The sequence below is a fragment of the Clupea harengus genome, chromosome 17, assembly GCF_900700415.2.
Source record: "Clupea harengus chromosome 17, Ch_v2.0.2, whole genome shotgun sequence".
Lineage (NCBI taxonomy): Eukaryota > Metazoa > Chordata > Actinopteri > Clupeiformes > Clupeidae > Clupea > Clupea harengus.
The window spans coordinates 24,885,688-24,905,599 of record NC_045168.1 but is presented as its reverse complement, the minus strand read 5'-3'; the positions used below and the strand labels follow the sequence as shown (position 1 = coordinate 24,905,599).

At 46.9% G+C, this 19,912-nt stretch overlaps 1 protein-coding gene across 1 annotated transcript in view; it reads left to right on the top strand.

Annotated features, from left to right (window-relative positions):
• Positions 1–19,912, top strand: part of pard3aa (par-3 family cell polarity regulator alpha, a) — a 344,419-nt gene that overhangs the window by 256,186 nt on the left and 68,321 nt on the right. The window contains 3 exon segments of the mRNA XM_031583717.2: positions 2,900–2,958; positions 2,961–2,996; positions 2,999–3,155. Coding sequence (XP_031439577.1) covers positions 2,900–2,958; positions 2,961–2,996; positions 2,999–3,155 — 252 coding nt within the window.

Sequence of the window (19,912 nt, the reverse complement as noted above, 5' to 3'; positions counted from 1 at the left end):
TACTGCTCCCATGGATATGATCATCCTCACACACACACACACACAGATACTGCTCCCATAGATCTGATCATCCTCACACACACACAGATACTGCTCCCATGGATATGATCATCCTCACACACACAGATACTGCTCCCATGGATATGATCATCCTCACACACACACAGATACTGCTCCCATGGATATGATCATCCTCACACACACAGATACTGCTCCCATGGATCTGATTTGGGCTTTCAACTAAGTGCTGCAGGCATGCTTCTCCCCAAAGAGTTTCCGTAAACCGGTCAGAACACTGGTGAGGCCTTCCTGGCAACAGGACATCAGTTTGGAGAGATAGGTAAAGGAAACGCTATGAAATGATATTGAACCACAGCTTCCTGGGAGCTGAAAGAGCAGTCCAAACAGTGCAGCCATTAGCATCTGTCATGGTTTCAGTCCGTAGCTGTCACAGGGCGTTCTCATTTACACTGATGGCCTCCTGGGGTGTGCCTGGGAGTTTTAGTGGAGAGGGCAGAGTGTGTGGTGTGTTCCTTGATATTTATTAACTATTTGAAGTGTTAATGTTAATTATTTACCAGGTTAATCACTGTTGGATCGCATATCAAATAAACACCTCAAACAGGACTTAGGTCAAAGGCAAACCAGAGCTGTTAAACTGAGGTTATGGTTTAGTGCAGCTTAGCAATGTTTTTCATTTCTATCCTTATTGTTGAGACCCTATTATTAGTCCCAGCAACAGACAAGACACAAGAGCTGTACGGAGTCCCAACACAATCCAGTGCAAAATTGAATTTCCATGGAGCGCCCTAAAAAAATGACTTTGTAATCGTATTACACTGTCACAGAAAAATGGTTATTGTTTTGAAATGAGATCGCGCTTATTGAAAAATGTCAAGAATGCCGGTGGCTTGCTGGATGGGCCAGACACACCCATCTCACCCATGGCGAGGCTGTCAATCATCTCCAAGGGGGCCCGTCTCGGTAGGTCATGGGTCATCTTTGACCAGGATAGGGGGTGGAGGCAGAGGAAGCCAGCGAGGCGGACGGGAGGACGTCTTACTCGCCCCCCCCCCAGCACAGGGGGCTCTCGGCTGGGGGGGGGGTAGATGAGGGTAGGTAGATGGGCCCATCTGGATCCACTAAAGGCAGGCTCACTCAGCATGGGAGCATCCCCTCACTCTGCACCAGCGTTCCCCGTGGCACTCACACCTCCCGCTCCCAGCCCACAGGGGGCTCTCCTCTTTCCTCTTCGTCCACACCCTCCTCCTCTTGTCTCCTGTTATCCCCTGGAAAACAGACCACTCCTGAGGCTCCCTCCCACATGTCAGCCCACCATGGCGTCCCGGAGCAGAGTGCTGAAAGACTCTGTTGTGATGTGCAGTGCAAGTGAGTGCAGTGAGAACAAACGCAATAGAGAGAGAGAGAGAGAGTGAAAGGAGAGAGAGAGAGAGAGAGAGAGTGAAAGGCGAGAGAGAGAGAGAGAGAGTGTGAAAGGCGAGAGCGGAGGAAGAGGAAGGAGCTTGGAGAGAGATCAGAGAAACCCTCCGGCTTGAAATGCCCTCTGGAGTAGCCCCCCTGCCCCTCGCCCCCCTCAGGAAGATCCCCTGCTACTGATGGGACGCACATTTGAAGAAAGCGGCCTGCCTCCACAGCATCAGTCCTCCTTCACTAGTTTAGGCCGTGTTTTGCTTTCGCAAATGAAAACAGCTTCCAGGCGGAACCCTCTCCATATTTTTTTTTGGTCATTAAAATGACCTGAATAACAGATTCAGAGAGCATATGACACCTCGGTAAAGGATTCCCTCCTCCGGCCAGAGAAAACAGTGTCGGCACGAGGGAGGTTCATGTAAACACGAGGCGTCTCCGCTTTGTCTGTGGAGTCTCTGACTCAGCAGGGGGTCGTGACCTTGCCGGCCTGCACACTCAGCAGGATGTCCCGTTTGCCCTCCTGAAGCGCTTTCTGCAAGCGTCCCAGCCGTAAGGGTTCCATGCCTATCTGAAGCGCCTTCTCCAAGCGTCTCAGCCATAAGGGTTCCATGCCTATCTGGAGCGTCTCATCCGTAAGGGTTCCATAAGGGTTCCGTAAGGGTTCCATGCCTATCTGAAGCGCCTTCTGCAAGCGTCTCATCCATAAGGGTTCCATGCCTATCTGAAGCGCCTTCTGCAAGCGTCTCATCCATAAGGGTTCCATGCCTATCTGAAGCGCCTTCTGCAAGCGTCTCATTCGTAAGGGTTCCATGCCTATCTGAAGCGCCTCAGCCGTAAGGGTTCCATGCCTATCTGAAGCGCCTCAGCCGTAAGGGTTCCATGCCTATCTGAAGCGCCTTCTGCAAGCGTCTCATCCATAAGGGTTCCATGCCTATCTGAAGCGCCTTCTGCAAGCGTTCATCGTAAGGGTTCCATGCCTATCTGAAGCGCCTCAGCGTAAGGGTTCCATGCCTATCTGAAGCGCCTCAGCCATAAGGGTTCCATGCCTATCTGAAGCGCCTTCTGCAAGCGTCTCATTCGTAAGGGTTCCATGCCTATCTGAAGCGCTTTCTGTGTCTCAGCCATAAGGGTTCCATAAGGGTTCCATAAGGGTTCCATAAGGGTTCCATGCCTATCTGATTATTTGACATGGTTTTGTGGATGTGATCCTCTGCATGTGGAGTTAGATACTGCCATTGTATGTCTTCTGGTTTTCTTTATGTGCATTACTCGTTATTCTTTGCAATGTGATTCAGTGGATTACAGTAAAGGGGCTTTGTCTTTGAGAGTAAGTAATTAAGAGATCAGTCTCAGTCATCCTTGTTGTAGTCGGTAACGGTAACACAAATTTAGTCAAGGTCTGTGTACGGCAACCATGACCATAGCCATAGCCATCTTAAAAGCTTGTATTGTGTTTTTTGTTGCACAGGATCCAGGCCAAGACCAGGGAGCTGCGTGAGCGTCAGGCCAGAGAGAGGGACTACGCTGAGATCAGGACGTCAACCGAACCCTGAGCTCCGATGACGAGCACCCTACGCAGGCATCGGCTCCTTTGACTCCTCCATCGACAGTGACCACCACCAGCGTCCCCAGAGCCCTCATCGTCAGGACGACTCGCAGCCACTCGAGGCACTCTATGCCCAAATCAACAAGCCCCGCAATGGCCGCCCTCCGTCTGCCAACAGGTAAGGAGCTCCGAGGCCAAGCCGTATTATCTCTTTAATTCCTCTCGGGCAAAACATTGACCTTCATGCTATTATTTCCCCAAAGGGGTTCCGCGTATTGGTTTTCAGTTACCTCCCTCCACATTCACTTTCAACAATAGAGCTCGATATTGTTCTTGGCCTTCATATCGTGTACTATCAAAAAGCTGCTTCACTTCCCTGCCAGCTACAAAAGCCTGTTCATTTCTTGCTCTGTTTGAAGTACCCCGTTGAAAGCAAGAAGTCAGCCTCACTCTGTGACTTACTTCCTGTAATTGCTGAGTAAAACACACACACACACACACACACACACACACACACACGCACACACACACACACGCCCACACAAACAAACACAAACACATACACACTCACGGTGAGGCACAATAATCAAGTTTCATCCCCAGCGTCCCACAGCTAGATCGTGTGGTGAGGTGAAGCATCAATAATTCTCAGGGTGTGAAAATTTAATAACAGCCAGCATCTTTTATTAGCCTGGATCTTGTCAAATCCCACCTTCACCCCCCCCCCCCCCCCCTAAACACACACTGTCACACACACACACCTTGCAGGAGACTGCATCAGATGTGTGTAAACTCATTTGTGTCACACACACACAGAGTAAAGCACATATACCCAAGCCAGTGGGTAAAGATAAACATACCCTGCTTACTGTTTTCAGTTTGCCCTCAGGTTTTTGGGTTGGGCAGGAAATCTGTTTGAGCACCTCGAGTTTTGTGCAGGTGAGGCAGCGTCTGTGTCACGCATGGCTCAGGAGACGCCATTTATATGTCTGAAATTAGTTTTCTTTTCTTTTTTTTCTTTTTTTTTTGTTGAAAAGTTTCAAGGAACAGCTTGTATCGCGAAACACCCTTTCTGTGACACGGTAGAGATCTCATAAACAACAGTCTGTGTGTTCCTTATTCCCACTCCCAGTCTGTGAAGTCTGCCAGGGTGCTGCCTTTTTTTCGAAGCTCCTAGGCCTCACGCCTCTGCAGTCTTCAGAAGTGCCTCTGATCCCCCAGGCTTCACAGTGAAGGGAGGAGGAAGGAAGACGTAGGATTCACTTTCTTCCCAACTGACAAGAGTCTGCCTCCCTCCCTCCCTCTCCCTCTCTCCCTCCCTCCCTCCCTCTCTCCCTCTCTCCCTCTCTCCCTCCTCCCTCTCTCCCTCTCTCCCTCCCGTCTGTCTCCTGCTGCACAGCAGCCTCACTTCCTCATTGGAACACAGAATCTAACTTTGCTCATCTCCCCCACCCCTGTATTCTTATTTCTCTCTGTCTTTCTCTCTCTCGTGCTCTTTTCTCTTCTCTCTTCTCTCTTCCCGCCTTCCTTTGGTCTATTACACACACTTGTTCCTCATTATAAAGTAATTGACTCGGTTGGATTTTGAGAATGTGCCGTGGAGTTAATAAAAAGAGCTGCTAATAATTGCCCTTGATTGGCAGGTGTCACTTTGTGTGTGTGTGACCTTTCTTGGGGCTTAGCAGGCGGTAGAATTCTAAATCATCCCTCTCCTCTCCTCCGCTCACCAGTTGAGCTCTAGGGCTCCTCTTCTCTTTTTGACCTTCTCTCTCTTTCTGCCTCCCTCCCTCGCTTCCTCTTACAGTTCTCTCTCTCTCTCTCTCTCTCTCTCTCTCTCTCTCAATCTCTCTCTCTCTCTCTCTCTCCTTCTACCTTTGTTAATGTCCCCATTATTAAGCACACTATGAAGAGCTTATCTCAATAAGCTTTCTAAATCCATGTGCCAATATTACAGGTTCCTTCAGGGTAGCGTGATCGATTCAGCAGGTGCGTTGGGTCTAGAGTCGGGGCCGATCCGATCCCACCCATCCAATATTGGTATCTGATGGGTGCTGATCCTGATCCATAATTCACTCATTGGGTGTCGGACTGACGTTACCAATCCACAACCTGGCGCTACCTCTCCTGACCCCAGAGAGAGGCGAGAGGGGATTGTTTGAAGTTGGGGTGATGATGAGTTAGTGTAGTGTAATTCTGAACGTTATATTCTGTGTTACAGTATGACATCATACTGGGACAATCTAGTTGGCCATCACTATGCAATGTGTGATAAACAACGTGCATGACTTACTCCTGCCAGGATTGGACTGATGGTCTCATTTCTTCTCCGCAGCGACAGTGATGCTATTTATAGCCATGTTGCATATTGCCATTCTCCAACATAAAACAAGAAGTTTGAAATTCTCGTTGCATGAGGAGGCTAATTGCAAGCAGATGATGCCCCGTTACCTCTCACACAGTTCTGAGATCAGTATGCGTTCCTCAGATGCCCCGTTGTTACCTCTCACACAGTTCTGAAATCATCATGTCTTCCTCAGACAAGAAGGCTCTGTTGTTTCCCCAATGCGAAGGCCCTCGTATCATCTGGAAATGTCCCAGGTTCAACACGAACATCAATGTCCTCGCTAATTGGTTCTTATGGCTCATGAACTACAGCTTGGACATATTTTGTAAGGTATTTCAGCTAATTTCAGCAACATGATTTTTCGGTTTCATTTGTAACTGGGGACTGGACACAAACATTCTGGTTCTCTTCACAAAAGGAACATTTCAGAATGTTGCTGTAACCTTGGCAAAGTTAGCCCTAGACAATCTAATAAAGTTTTTTTCAGGTACACACCTTTCAGCTTTTCAAATCTTTATTTGGGTTATCATATGTTTTGAGTTCGAGATGAACATTACTTCATAAAACATTACAGACAAGGATTGTGTAACTGCTCATGTTGAGAAGTGGGCTCATGTGCCTCAATAATAATCATTTGTCTTTTTTAGTTATTGAGTCGAAGATAGACTGAGGTGTTTATTGCAGCTTGCCTAAATTGAAAATATATTAAACTTTAATTTGCAATGCATCTCCTATTTAGAGCCAGCACAGCACCAGTATTATCTGAGATGTGTGCCCCCTACTTGGACAGAGCAGGGGTACCAGAGTTCACAGCAAGGCTTTCAACAGTTCTCTTTGTGTGAGTCTGAAAAGCAGACTACAAGCCTTTTGTGTTTAGTCTCACACTTGAACAGGGCGGAAAACCTTTTTTCATTGTCTTTGCATTGAATTAGCAGGAAGAACTTCCTGTTGAAAGGTCAAAACATGGGAAGTTGATATGTCCTGAGAGAGGAACTGTTTTGCATTTGTCGAGTCAATGACTTTAAAAGGCAAATATATCAGCAGAGCTGTTCGAGGCGAATACAGCTTTTGACCACCCTGGAGCCATCTAATAAGAATAAAATCAGCATATCAGACCTATCAGAGATCTGTCTGGAAAGGTTGGGAGAATGTTTGATGACCTTTTTGAAGTTTTTTTTTATGAAAATGAGGTCCAGTTAATCAGATGAGAATGTGTGTGTTTGTGTGTCTACAGCTGTGTCTGTATGCGTGCAGGAAGGTTGATGCTTGCATATTGCTCAAATGGATTTCCATTTTGATTTTTCGAGCTCCACAGTGTTAAGGGCCTCTGATTCCTTAGAGATCCTTCAAATCTTTTTTATATATTTTTGTTCAGTCACTGAGCAGCTCCTCTCCTTCCACTAATGTATTTTCTCCTACATATTTCTACAAGGCATAAATGCCTGTCAACCAATTCCTTGGCACTCACATGTGTACCTTATGTCTGGGGCCCTGCAAAGGTGACACTATGGAAGGAGTATTTCTGTCTTGGCGAGAGGTTCACTCTGGTGTCTGACTCCATACGGCTCTGCTCTGCTCTCCTGGTGTCCACAAACAAAGGCCTGTTGAGTCTTGTGCCTGAGGCGAAGCATTGTGCCTCACACAACTCCCTCCTTTATGAGTGTTATTCTCCTGCCCTGTCCAGCCCTCTCGCAGTCCCGCTGTCCAGCCCTCCTCCTCCTCCCCCTCCTCCTCCTCCTCCTCCTCCTCCTCCTCCTCATCCATTTGTAAAAGCTTCATAATTGGTATTATTTAACATGGGGCAGAAGTGAGATATTGTCTTTTGCTCTGAGCCATCTGTTGACCATGTGACAGCAGAAGGCTGTGTACAACAGGGCCTTGTTAGAGAGAGAGAGAGAGAGAGAGAGAGAGAGAGAGAGAAAGAGAGAGAGAGAGATTAAGGGGAAGAGAGATTGATAGGTTTAGTGTGGGCTCTTCTCAGGCTTCTTCTCAGGGCCATTCAGTCAGAGGGCTTCTTCAGCACTGTGAGGCTGCTGCTGAATACTTTATGAAAATGAAAGCTAAAGTTCTGTCTTATCATCCGGACAGTTTTGGACCAGCATTGTGTGTGACCGTATTCATTTTCCATCCTACTTTTAAATGTATTTTGTGCTTTAACAGAAATTGTGGGGGGGAAAAAATTCAGAGGTTAAAAAAAAAAAAAAAAAGTGTGTCATGTGACAGCGCTGCTCGAGTGACGCCAGGCATCAGCCGTTAGGCCCCCTCTCAATCTAATTTACCACTCAGAGACTAATGAACCTGGCTCCTGTCACATCAGTGGCCATGGAGCCTGTGTGTGTGTGTGTGTGTGTGTGTGTGTGTCTGAGTCTATGTTTCAGTATGCGTGGCACATTGAAGATGTTCTCACCCCCCCCCCCCCCCCCCCCCCCCCGTCTCTCCTCCTCCCCATCTCCTTGTTTCCTCGTCGTCTCCACTTTTCAGCCATTTAATAACGTCCTTGACCGTAAAATCTGTAATCATCTCTGCTCAAACATTCTTGATAGCATTTTCCAAAACACAATAACCCCTATGCCCTCACCTTCTCCTCCCGCCTCCGAGGAGCAGTAGGGTGATTAAAAGAAAACAATCGAATGCCTTTTGTTGAGCAGCATAGCCCTGCCCAGCCCAGCTGTGTAAATCCACCATGCGTATCTCCTGTGCGCGCTGCCCATTTCATGAGGTCTTTCTGTTATTGTCTTCCAATCAGAAGGTCACCACCACCATAAAGCTGGATCAAGACAAGACGGCCATGCTCATAAAAGCGACAGTGTGTGTCAGAGAGGACGACGTATATACGGACACAGGTGAACACACTTGATCCAGAGTGTTCCCTGAGCTCAAAACAACTGGCAAGACGGGCTCAAGTTTTATTAGCACACCACAGGTTCCCACAACAACATAGGCCGTGTTTCCGGTTTGGGAGCGAGGCCTGTGAGTTCTTCTTCCAATAGAGCTCTTGAGCACAGGCGGGAGGTCACGGCTGCTGACCTTTTGGAACACAGCGCATCGGAGAGGTTTGTTTGCCTCCAAAACATGCGGTCCAGAGAAGTAGACTTTCAGGTTTTTGCAGATGATATCAGTTTCAGCCTAAGAGCTAAATGTAGACCTGGCTTCAGCCAACAATAAAAGTTCTGACTTTTTTTCATGGATGGGATATCAGTATGACATTAAGTTAGTGTTATTTACTGAGTTGGACCAAGAGCAGGTGAACATGAGAAGACTTTTTAATAGTGTGAGAATCTGCTGAGATGGAACAGAGTGACAGGTGCTTGACAGGGCAGCAGGCCTGTGCCAGTTCCAGGACCCCTTGGGTTTGTTTCAGGACTCAAGTCGGCTTCCTTTTTTTGGAGCGGCACCCTGACAGGTGCCAAGCATGATGGGATTTGGGGAAGCGTGAAACAAACCGTCACCTCACTGACGCGCAGAGGTGATTGACAGCAGCTCCCATTAGAGTCGTAGTATGTAAGCTACAAAGAGAAAAAAGATGTGAGGGGGGCCGGGTCGGGGGGGGGGGGGGTTTTGGGGGTGGTGAAGAGAGCTGTTAGACTTTGTGGTTTTAGAAAGTCCCAGAATATTTTTCTCTCTCAGAGTACCTGTGACAGTGTGAACTCGACTGGTCCCTGACTGTCACCCACAGAAACACTGTGCAAGGTGTTTATTTCTCCTTTTCCCTCTTTCTCTCTCTTTTTCTTTTTTAGAAATGCAGTTATCTCTAATTTTGTATGGTGCTGAAATTGGATTATAAAACATATATGCACTTCCAGCAGTAGATAAAGGGTCAAGTCTTTTATCTATTTGGTGGGTATGAAAGTGTGTGCGTATGTGTGTGTGTGTGCGTGGAGATTTGAGGCAGCCTTATTTGACAGTGCTAATCCCAAGAGGTACACACACACACACATTTTACACCTCGCCTCAACCTCCGTCACAGCTGTCCTGCTGTGTTAATGTCACTCTCACTTATGGAGTTCTTCTAATAGGGCTTACACGTGAGTAGCCTTCATCACCACCCGTACCACCACCACCACCATCTCCACAGTAAAGGCTTACATTAAAGACCACAGCAATCATTCTAGGCATTGTTAGCATTATCGTCGACCTTTGCAACCTAATAATTGTGATGAACACCTCTTTTATGGGAAGAAATGCATTTTCTTTGTCATATTTCCCCTATTTCAACAACACTATTACGTTAGTCTTTGTCCCCCTACAAGGTTATCGGCTATTCTCGGTTATCACTTTTCTTTTCATGCTGTTTCTTAGCCTTCTTTTCAGAGGGAGATCATGTTTCTGTGGGAGATATGTATTCATAATGTCATTTGTCGAAGTTGCCAGTAACAGCATAACAAAGAACCCGCATTGAACTATAGTCGCTGGATGTCGTTATTGTGCATGGTTTCGTTCAGATAATTACCACAGGCTTATTGTGTTCTGATTTGGTGTTCGTGCCGTTCCCCGTAATTGCATTAAAATCTACAGTGGAGCTTGACACAGTTCAACACAACGGATGCGTCTCGATTCCCTCAGTTTAATGAAAGCTCATCAACGGGTTGGGTACGTGGTCTCTTAAATTGTATTTGTGAATAATTCATCAGCAAGGAGCGAGTAGGAGCACCTCAAGATGGCTTGCGTTGATGTTTGCCGAGCGTAAGTATTTAATCTCTTTACCCATCAGGCCCAGGGGGAATACTAAAACTCATACATCTACTCTTCACTAATAGATATGCGCTCGGAACGCCGCTCCCACCGATTGTGTTAATTGCAACTCTGCGGTTGTAACAAATGGCTCAAATGACTAATTATAAACATTGCCACTTGTTCTCTGCGACACACTGTTGTAGTATAACTCCAATACCTCTCCCCTCATATTAGCGCCTTTCTCCTGGTTAGGAAATTCATGTCAAATCTATTAATATGTTTTATTACTACGACTTTGTTTGTGTGGGTGTGTGTGTGCGTGTGTGCGTGCGTGTGTGTGTGCGCATGTGTGTGCGTGTGCGTGTGCGTGTGCGTGTGCGTGTGCGTGTGTGTGTGTGTGCGTGTGTGTGTGTGTGTGTGCGTGTGTGTGTGTGTGTGCGTGTGCATCTGTGTGTGTGTGTGTGTGCCTGTGCCTGAAAAGGACTACTGAGTGTATTGTTGTTTATGAACATACTTCAGAGAGCCGTAGGTTGTGATATAGTATGCACTTTGATTCCTCAATAGTAAGAGCATTTTTTGCGGATTGTCTCCATAAAAACACACACACACACACACACACACACACAAAACACACACACACACAATACACATGAGAACCTAGAGAACACATGTAGAAAAAAGGCAACTACGTCATGTATTCATTTCAGTTCAGAAATGATAAATCTCTCAAGCCCCACCTTCAGATTAAAAATTGGATGGGTGCACGACCTGCAGATCTTCAGTCACAACAACCAGAAATGTGTGGTATGCAACCTTTGAGTAATGCTGTTCATACGGTTTATGTTTTGGTCTTTTGGTGTCATGGCAACACTGGTGCACATATTAGTCCAGGCACAGCACACACAATCGTGTCAATCATGCCCCTACTTCACATGGGAGCACCATGCTCAATGGTATGGTGTCACTTAGTATGGTGTCACTTAGTATGGTGAACTTGGTGCCTACACATCTAGTCACCCTGTCCACATGGACCCTGAGGTGGGCACACATCCACTCACCCTGTCCACATGGACCCTGAGGTGCCTACACATCCATTGGGCACACATCCAATCACCCTGTCCACATGGACCCTGAGGTGCCTACACATCCAGTCACCCTGTCCACATGGACCCTGACGTGCCTACACATCCAGTCACCCTGTCCACATGGACCCTGACGTGCCTACACATCCAGTCACCCTGTCCACATGGACCCTGACGTGCCTACACATCCAGTCACCCTGTCCACATGGACCCTGAGGTGCCTACACATCCAGTCACCCTGTCCACATGGACCCTGAGGTGCCTACACATCCAGTCACCCTGTCCACATGGACCCTGAGGTGGGCTATCTGTTGTGTCTCCTTGACATGATTTGCATCCAGCAGGCAGCTTACTCTTGTGAATACAGGGATTCTCACTGCTGCAGACATTAGTCCAACGCTGTCCCTGGTGTCAAATCCACAGTCTGCCAACATCAAGTCTGCAGGCAATAGTTTATGAAGAAGGCCGCTGTTCTCAGTCACATGCCTGTCTCTGAAACCACCTCCCCACCCTTTGGAAATGAAAGCTACAGCTCCCTGTGGTGTAATGCCAATTAGATACTCTAGGGTGCGCTTGTGTTTGGAGTGGGAACATATCTGTGCTCCAGCTATCAGATTTGATGTTCTCTCAATGTTAAGTTTCAAAGCGGTCTAAAGTAACCGCGACATGATTGTCAACAGCAATGGTGTCTCTGAGCGTGGGGGCCATAGTCTTTCAGTCTGTGCAGTGTGCTGGATTGGCAGATTCAGCCCCAGGCGCATCAGAGTGTAGTACTTGTCCTTGACATCATCTTTTAGAAGAGCAATTCCAACAGTATCCGGTTCTCCTCCAGAAAGTGGTTCATATTGGCACGCCTGTGGCCACAACAACTGCATTCCTGAGGATTTCCAGTGTTGTCCTTTGGTGGTGCTGCTTCATCCATCTATGGTCTCTGTGTCAGCTACATCTGGTGGTGCAGCTTCATCCATCTATGGTCTCTGTGTCAGCTAATTTCGGTGGTGTTGTAGGTGCAGCATTGTTCCCTGTGATAGCTTGCTGTCTCTGTTTGTCCTCAAGTTAAACCATTCAGTATGCTATGCTTAGACTTATGCGTGCCCGAGGTGTAATCACGGTACCTAGTCAGGATGACACTCTAGCATTTCATAGGCTGGTTTGCCTGGGGGTAAAAAAACAGATAACATTTCTTTGATTAGTTATGTAGCTATGCAGCCAGCTAGTTAGTTAGCAGCGTGGCGACATCCCAACGTTTCTACACCGCAGCTAGCAGTAAGCACATAACAGTGTAGCTTACCTATGTGAAAATGCTGTAGACACACAAACATGTGTGGAGAAGTGTTGCTAAAGGTTGTGTTTGTTCGTCTTACAACTGCTACACATTTTTGTTTACTCAGTGACCTGAGTTCCATTGTTTTGCTTCCAGGCTGAAAAATCGCACTCCATTTGCGATACGTTTTCCACGCCGGTCGTGCGACCGGTTATGGCAGTTGATAACACAGCAAGCATTCACATTTCCTCTGTGTTTTTAAGTTGCATAATAGAAGTTAAATTGTTATTGATGTGGGTCATGTTGATTGTTTGTTGTTGTTGCTGCGGCAAAGGAATTGTGGGACGGCATTATCTCTTTTCCTTTCAAAAAAGGATGTTCCAGTGTAGCCTATGCTAAAGGAGATAAGAAAGGAAGCTTTAAAGCACCTTTCCTTCAGCATTTAGAGAATTTCGACCAGCTCTTATCATGGCTGCCACTTAGATACTTTCGGGTCAGTTCACTCAGTGATGAACCCTCTTAAGCAAAAAAAGACTATTTGACTGCAGCCTATTACTACCCCCGTCTCTACCGCAGCTTCCGTGTCTTAAAATCCCACAATGCCTTGCATTGCTCACTTCACACGGCTGCCATCCCAATCCCATTCTCTATACTCTTTGTCCTCACTCTTTGCTATACTGAAAACACACACACACACACACACACACACACACACACCACTATACACATTGACTACTACACTATATAATTACCTCTCAACTACTACTACTGTGAGGGCCTCAGCAGATGCAATGAATGTACATCAGGCCTTATCTTGTGCCTAATGCACTGGTAGGGGGAGTTCTACTACTGTATCTCACAGGCAGAGAGCCGGTGAATGATCTTACCTGTCTGTTTTGATTCTTCCCCTCCGCTTCATTGAGGGGTCCCCTTGGGAAGGAGGGGATGAGATGGAGGGAAAGCCAATTTAGTCTGCGTTCATACCATTACTTTGTTTTAGAGAGCAAACAGCCTGAAAGGAGTACTTAGGCTAAAGCCCACACGTGACAGACGTGCACACACACCAAACACACACACACACACACACACACACACACAGACACAGACACACACACACACACACACAAACACACACCAAACACACACACACACACACACACACAGACAGACACACACACACACACACACACACACACACACACACACCAAACACACACACACACACACACACACACACACACACACACACACACACACACACACACACACACCAAACACACACACACACACACACACACACACCAAACACACACACACACACACACACACACACACACACACACACACACACACACACACACACACACAGACACATACACACACAAGAACAAACATAAAAACACACAGAAACACATATAAAATAGCCATGCATGCATAAACGTAGATTGATTTTTTTTTTTTTTACACACTCCTGCTTATATGCAGACACACACACACACACACACACACACACACACACACACACACACACACTTTACACATCGACTACTACACTATATAATTACCTCTCAACTACTGCTGCTACTGTTACTGAGCTCTGCTGATTAGAATGCATGTTAAGTCTGTCAATGCCCTTCAGTTGAGCATCTGAAAGTTGCCCTAATGAATCTCAGCAGAGACATGAAAGACGATTGGGGGGCTGAGAGGTGCGGGGGGGGAGCAGCTTCGCTCCTGCCCCCTCTTCACCCAGCAGCACCCAAGGGCAGCTCACTCCCAAGCTGCAGCCGCTGCTGCAAACAGGCCCTTAATCCCCTCCGCTTTCCCTATCATGAGGCAAGGTTGAAATGTTACTGAATGGTGACTTAAACCTCATCGCAGCCCACCCAGAGACTTCCGGTTTTTTTAAAATGAAAAATAGTTTATACATTCATCAGTGAGCAGAACATAAACAACACATACATTTTCAAACGCTTCGGCACAATTTATAATTTAACATCGTTATTTTTCTTACTGATGTTTTAATCTCTTCCAGGGCTAGATGTGTGTCATGAGAGGAGGGACGAAATCCGATTCTAAATTAGTAATATCAACATTGTGGTCGAGGTCCCGCAGATCCTCGTTTCAGTCATTTGGACTTGATGTTGTTTGTTGTGAGTTATATACAACGCATTTACGGAGCACGCCATGAGAGGGAAAGAGAGAGCGATGCTTTTTTCATTTCCAGAGGCCCAGACGCTTTTCAGATATTGCTGCAAAGAATTTTTCTGGGTCAGTGAAAGGCATTCCTGTTTCCTCCAGCGCCATGGCAAAAGTGTATGTCTGTGTAATGTAGTAGACAGTTCTCACATGATGGATAACCCAATTCTGTAACTTAATCTCGGGATCCCACAGCAAACATAACATCTCCCGGCTTCATTTCAGATATCCCAAAAATAGTCCCAGTAATAAATGCGATTGAAAAAGCAGGTGATTGAAAAGCTCGGAGCTACTAGATACTGCTCTGTGTGTTTCCTCTCTGTGGTCTCTCTCTTCTTCGGCCATTACCACTGTGTACAGTGCCCTGTTTTGTCATTTCCTTTCATGTTTTCCTGTTTATGTATCTCTGAAGTTACTTTCATGTTGATATGGCCTCAAGAAGTGTGTGTGTGTCTAATATGCTTCTAAATGTGTCTAACATGAGTGGATGTTCTTGTGTGTCGGCCTCTCATACATTGGCAGACACAAACCGGTCATTTGTGTTACCAAACGTCGCTCTCTCTCAGGGATTCTTGAGCGGGTTCAGACTCCATGTGGCAGTCTTCCACTCTTTCCTTCCTCCTCCTCTCCTCTCCTCTCCTCTCCTCTCCTCTCCCTGTACACAACCCCTTTTCCCCGTCTTCACGGGGCTGGCCTGATGTCTGCAGGGACACATCTACCTCAGGGCGTCTGGCAGCCCGGGCTGAGATTGACAGGCTGTGAACAGATTGACCAGTGGGAGGCCTCTCTGCTGCTCCTTTAGCTGCAGGAGCGCGGCTGTGAGTGCGTAGCGTAGCGTAGCCTCCGTGCCACAGCTCTGCCATGTGCTGTATGTCCGCTGTGGGTGTTTTACACTGGGATCGAAGGGATGCTGCCTGCCTGCCTGCCTGCCTGCCTGCCTGCCGTCCCCAGCCTGATAAATGGACATTCACTGAGGCAAATGGAGGCTGTCACGTCTCTGGTCAGGTTGCTGGTTTTTCCACCCTAACAATACCAACACCACTGCTAACCCCAGTGCATAATGTGAGTGTGTCTGTGGTCAACAGTCATCCCACTGTGTGTGTGTGTGTGTGTGTGTGTGTGTGTGTGTGTGTGTGTGTGTGTGAGAGAGTGTGTCTGTGGTCAAAAGTCATCCCACTGCATGCAAATCAACAGCGAGCATCGCTGACTCTTTGAAGAAATGAGTGAGGTGGTTAATCCCAGATTACAAACTCTCTCTCTCACTCTTCCCACTCTCTCTCTTCTATCTCTGATCCTCTCTATATCCATCCTATCCCTCTGTTTTACCGTGTGTGTGTGTGTGTGTGTGTGTGTGTGTGTGTGTGTGTGTGTGTGTGTGTGTGTGTGTGTGTGTGTGTGTGTTTGTGTACACAGGGGACCTAATTTAATTTACCTCCAGCCCACCACTGTGCCAAGGAGCTGCAGCTCTCTATCAAAACAATGGCATTAGCATTAGCTTGCTATTTTAAGAGCAGTGTATGTGTTCTATGTGTTCCTATTGTCATTTCTGCAGCTTCAGTTCCAATCCCAAGCCTTGGAAACCCCCTCTGGCCCAGAGAATGTGATCATTCAGAGCTTCCTTTTGTAAGAGCTGTCGCTGAATTAGTGCATGGAGATGAGAAGAAGCAAAAATGCTACATATTTCTTCTGGCTGTAACACAGGGATTGCAGGAGCTGAGGAGAGAATGAAGACAGCATCCTCTATTCAGCACGGACTTGTGATTCACTCAGCCTCTGTGCCCTCTAAAGGGCTTTTAGTTATTCTAGAAATGTGTATGCTGTGCTGTACTTTATGAAGAATGTTAATATTTCAGTTATAATCTTTTAAAATACCACAGATTCAGTTCCCAGGTCTTCACATTTTTCAGACTGTAAGTGAAATATGTGATTAGAGGAAACACACATGTGTATTTATAACACCTTTAGAGGAAGCACACATGGGTATATCACACCTTTAGAGGGACAATCAGTGAAATATGTGATTAGAGGAAGCACACATGGTGTGTATAACACCTTTAGAGGAAGCACACATGTGTATATAACACCTTTAGAGGGACGGTCAGGTCCCAGTGTGCTGCTGCACCCTCGGGACTCAGGGAGTCAGAGAGCTCCGGGGGGTCTGGGAGCTCCATCACCTTGACCAATCAAACGGAGCCACCAGCAGCCCATCTTACTCACTAATGTAATCCATCATGGCTGGATTTAAAGAAACCCTCACTGGTCATTAGCCACTGCACAATGACCATCCTTGAGTCGGGGACTTGGTAATGGGCACATGATGTCATGCGGAGTCTTCCTGCCGATGCACTGACGCAACTCCAAGGGGATTATCGAGGTCGTCTTTAATGAAATAAAAAACTGCTGGAAGAAGAGGAATGTCTGCATACCTATTTCAAAAGATGAAAGGAATAACAGAAAAGACGTTGCTTTCTATTTTCATCCTCATCATTGACTCGACGTGACATTTTTGTTTATGCCAGAGTTAAAAAATGGGTCAAATTAATAACCACCAGGCTTTTTTAACGAAGTCAGCCTTATTGAATTGCTCGCCTGATTTGGCTGAAACTTCATGTAAATCCTGAGCAATAAGAAGACTGTGCTTCTCCCTTCGTCGCTCTTCCTCCTCATCTCTCATTCGCCCTGTCTTTCTTACTCTTCCGACTGTTCTCTGGGTTTCATTGTGCTGCCCTCCATACAGACGCGTGCACTCAGTCGCTCAATCCTGACATCCCTCTGTTAAACTGCAACCAATCCAGGTGAATGGTGCAGCTTTGATGTGCGCTAAGTGCCCCATGGAGAGGCCTGTGCCATCCAAATGGCCCTCCTCACAGCAATGATAAACCATCAAATATTGTGCAGGCTTCATCATTATAGTGTCCGTTTAGGCGCTCAAATGGGCTCGAGCCCCTTTGTGCTTTGTGTCAGGTTCATTGTAAAGGCATTTTATGGGCTCTTGTGAGCAAGGGGGGTGTTTTCAAAGTGAGCTGTTCATAACATGGTTGTGTACTAAACAAGATGTCACCCAGTCTGAGGCATATAAAGGAGGAAAGGCTGTACCATACTGGTCTTATTCAGCCGCCTTTTGCTGTCAGCTCATGGCTTTGTCATGCTAATGCACTCCGAAAGCCCTCAGTGAAAAAAGAATAAACACATGGTGTTGTGTTTTGCCATCCATATACGTAGCACCGTAGTGGATGGTCTGGTGAAAGGTAGTCTAGTATTGGGGATGAAGAAGCTCGTGGGGATGCACCGTCTCCCGGAGAGTGTCTGTCTGTCTCCCGCGCCCCCGTGTCGGAGAGAGCTGAGGCTGAGGCTGAATCAAGACGATGTGCCAGGAGTTGTGCATTCTTCTCACATTTTCCATTTCGCTCATAATCTCTCACATCAACACACAATGAATAAATTCATGACAAGAGAGAGGCCTGATGGAGCCGGGAGCCCTGCCGAGAGAAAAGAACAGATCAGAACAGGGCAGGAGAGGGAGGAGAGGAAGGAGAGGGAGGAGAGAGAGGAGAGGGAGGAGAGGAAGGAGAGAGAGGAGAGAGAGGAGAGGGAGGAGAGGGAGGAGAGGGAGAACAGATCAGTACAGGGCAGGAGAGGGAGGAGAGGGAGGAGAGGAAGGAGAGGGAGGAGAGGGAGGAGAGGAGAGAGGAGAGGGAGGAGAGGGAGGTCAAAGGGTTTCTTCTGATATTCATGATTTCTGGCCTTTTTGCCTCTGTTAATCCAGACAGAGCTTTGTTTGATCCCCTGAGCCGTTATGCATGTCTTTGTGTGTGTGTGTGTGGGAAACATACACACACATACAAATATGCACCAGTCAGTACACCAGTACACTTCACACACACAGACAGTCAGTCATTTCATACATATCTGGTATTGACTTAGGTGATTTTTACAGTCAGAGAATCCCTGCTCTGGATTCATAGCTTCACCTCTTTTTTGCCAATGATAGGAAATGTTTCTTAAATAGATGGAATTCACCTCTTAACCAGCAGCCCTTGAGCCGTCGGTCAGAACCAATTGTAATTTCAGTGCACTCTCTCTTTCTCTTTGTCTCTCCCCCTCTTTTTCATGTGTCTGTCTCCCTGTCTCTCTCTCTCTCTCTCTTTTGTGTGTCTCTCTCTGTCACGCACACACACACACACACACACACACACACGCACACACGCACACACGCACACGCGCACACGCGCACACACACACACACACACACACACACACACACACACTGCATTAATGAACCCACTCAGTAGAAACGTTGATTTGAGGTGCATCCATGAATGGCTTGTGGACTGCACAGCTGTCTGCCCCTGCCAGTGTATCCTAATGGCCTGGGGCCCGGGGCCCTCTCTGTTTGGGGCTTCTTTCTTCCTCCAGGGTTTCTGCCCTGAGGCTGATGACAGGGGGAGAGGGGGAGAGGAGGAGAGGAGGGGGGCAGGGGGTTGAATGGGGCACTTCAGGCCCCATAGGGGGTCAGACCTCAACAACATGGATGGAAATGAGAAAAAGAACGAGGGAGAGAGAGAGAGAGAGAGAGAAATGAAACGAGTAGAGAAAATGAAAGGGGGGAGGGGAGCTGGGCTTTTGAAAGTGTTGGGCTACACACACACGTTCCCCTTCCGTGGCACCCAGGCAGGCTCGTCTGAATGGGGGTTAAATCCCAAAGCTGATTAGTCAAACTTGTGATTTCCAGTTTCAAACCCAAGACACAAATCCGCCTGCTTTTTAATATTCATGCCGGAGAGTCCCAGGCTTCTTCTCTCGCTGCCAGCCTGCCTTCCGCACGCAGGACCGATGAGGAAAGGCTCTCCTTTAATCAGCTTATGGACAGAGAAACGCAGGAAACATAGAAAGAGAGCAAAGGAGAGAGAGAGAGAGAGAGAAGGAGGAGATGAAGTACGCAGTGTTGTGTTTGTGTTTTGACGCGGTGTCTGAAAATAACAGCCCCAACCTGTGGTGTGCTTGCAAAATGGCTGCAGATAATGGCAGGGTTGGCAGTCCAACCTGCAGCAATATTGAATGTTTATTCAGGATGTGTTTTGATCGGGGATTGTAGGCAGCACACAATGACGGGTTGTTACAGGGTCGTAAAGTATGTGTGTACTATATATCTATATTCACAAAGGATTCAGGCCCCTTCACTTTTTTCACATTTTGTTATAGCCTTTTTATTTATTTTTTTATCATTTTTCATCAATCTACACTCAAAACCCTAAAATCACAAAACGAAAACAGCCTTTTCTTTTTAAATTGGGCACAAAAAAACTGAACAACTATTCAGACCCTTTTACTCATAGTACATAGTTGAAGCACCTTTGGCAGCAACAAGCTTTGCA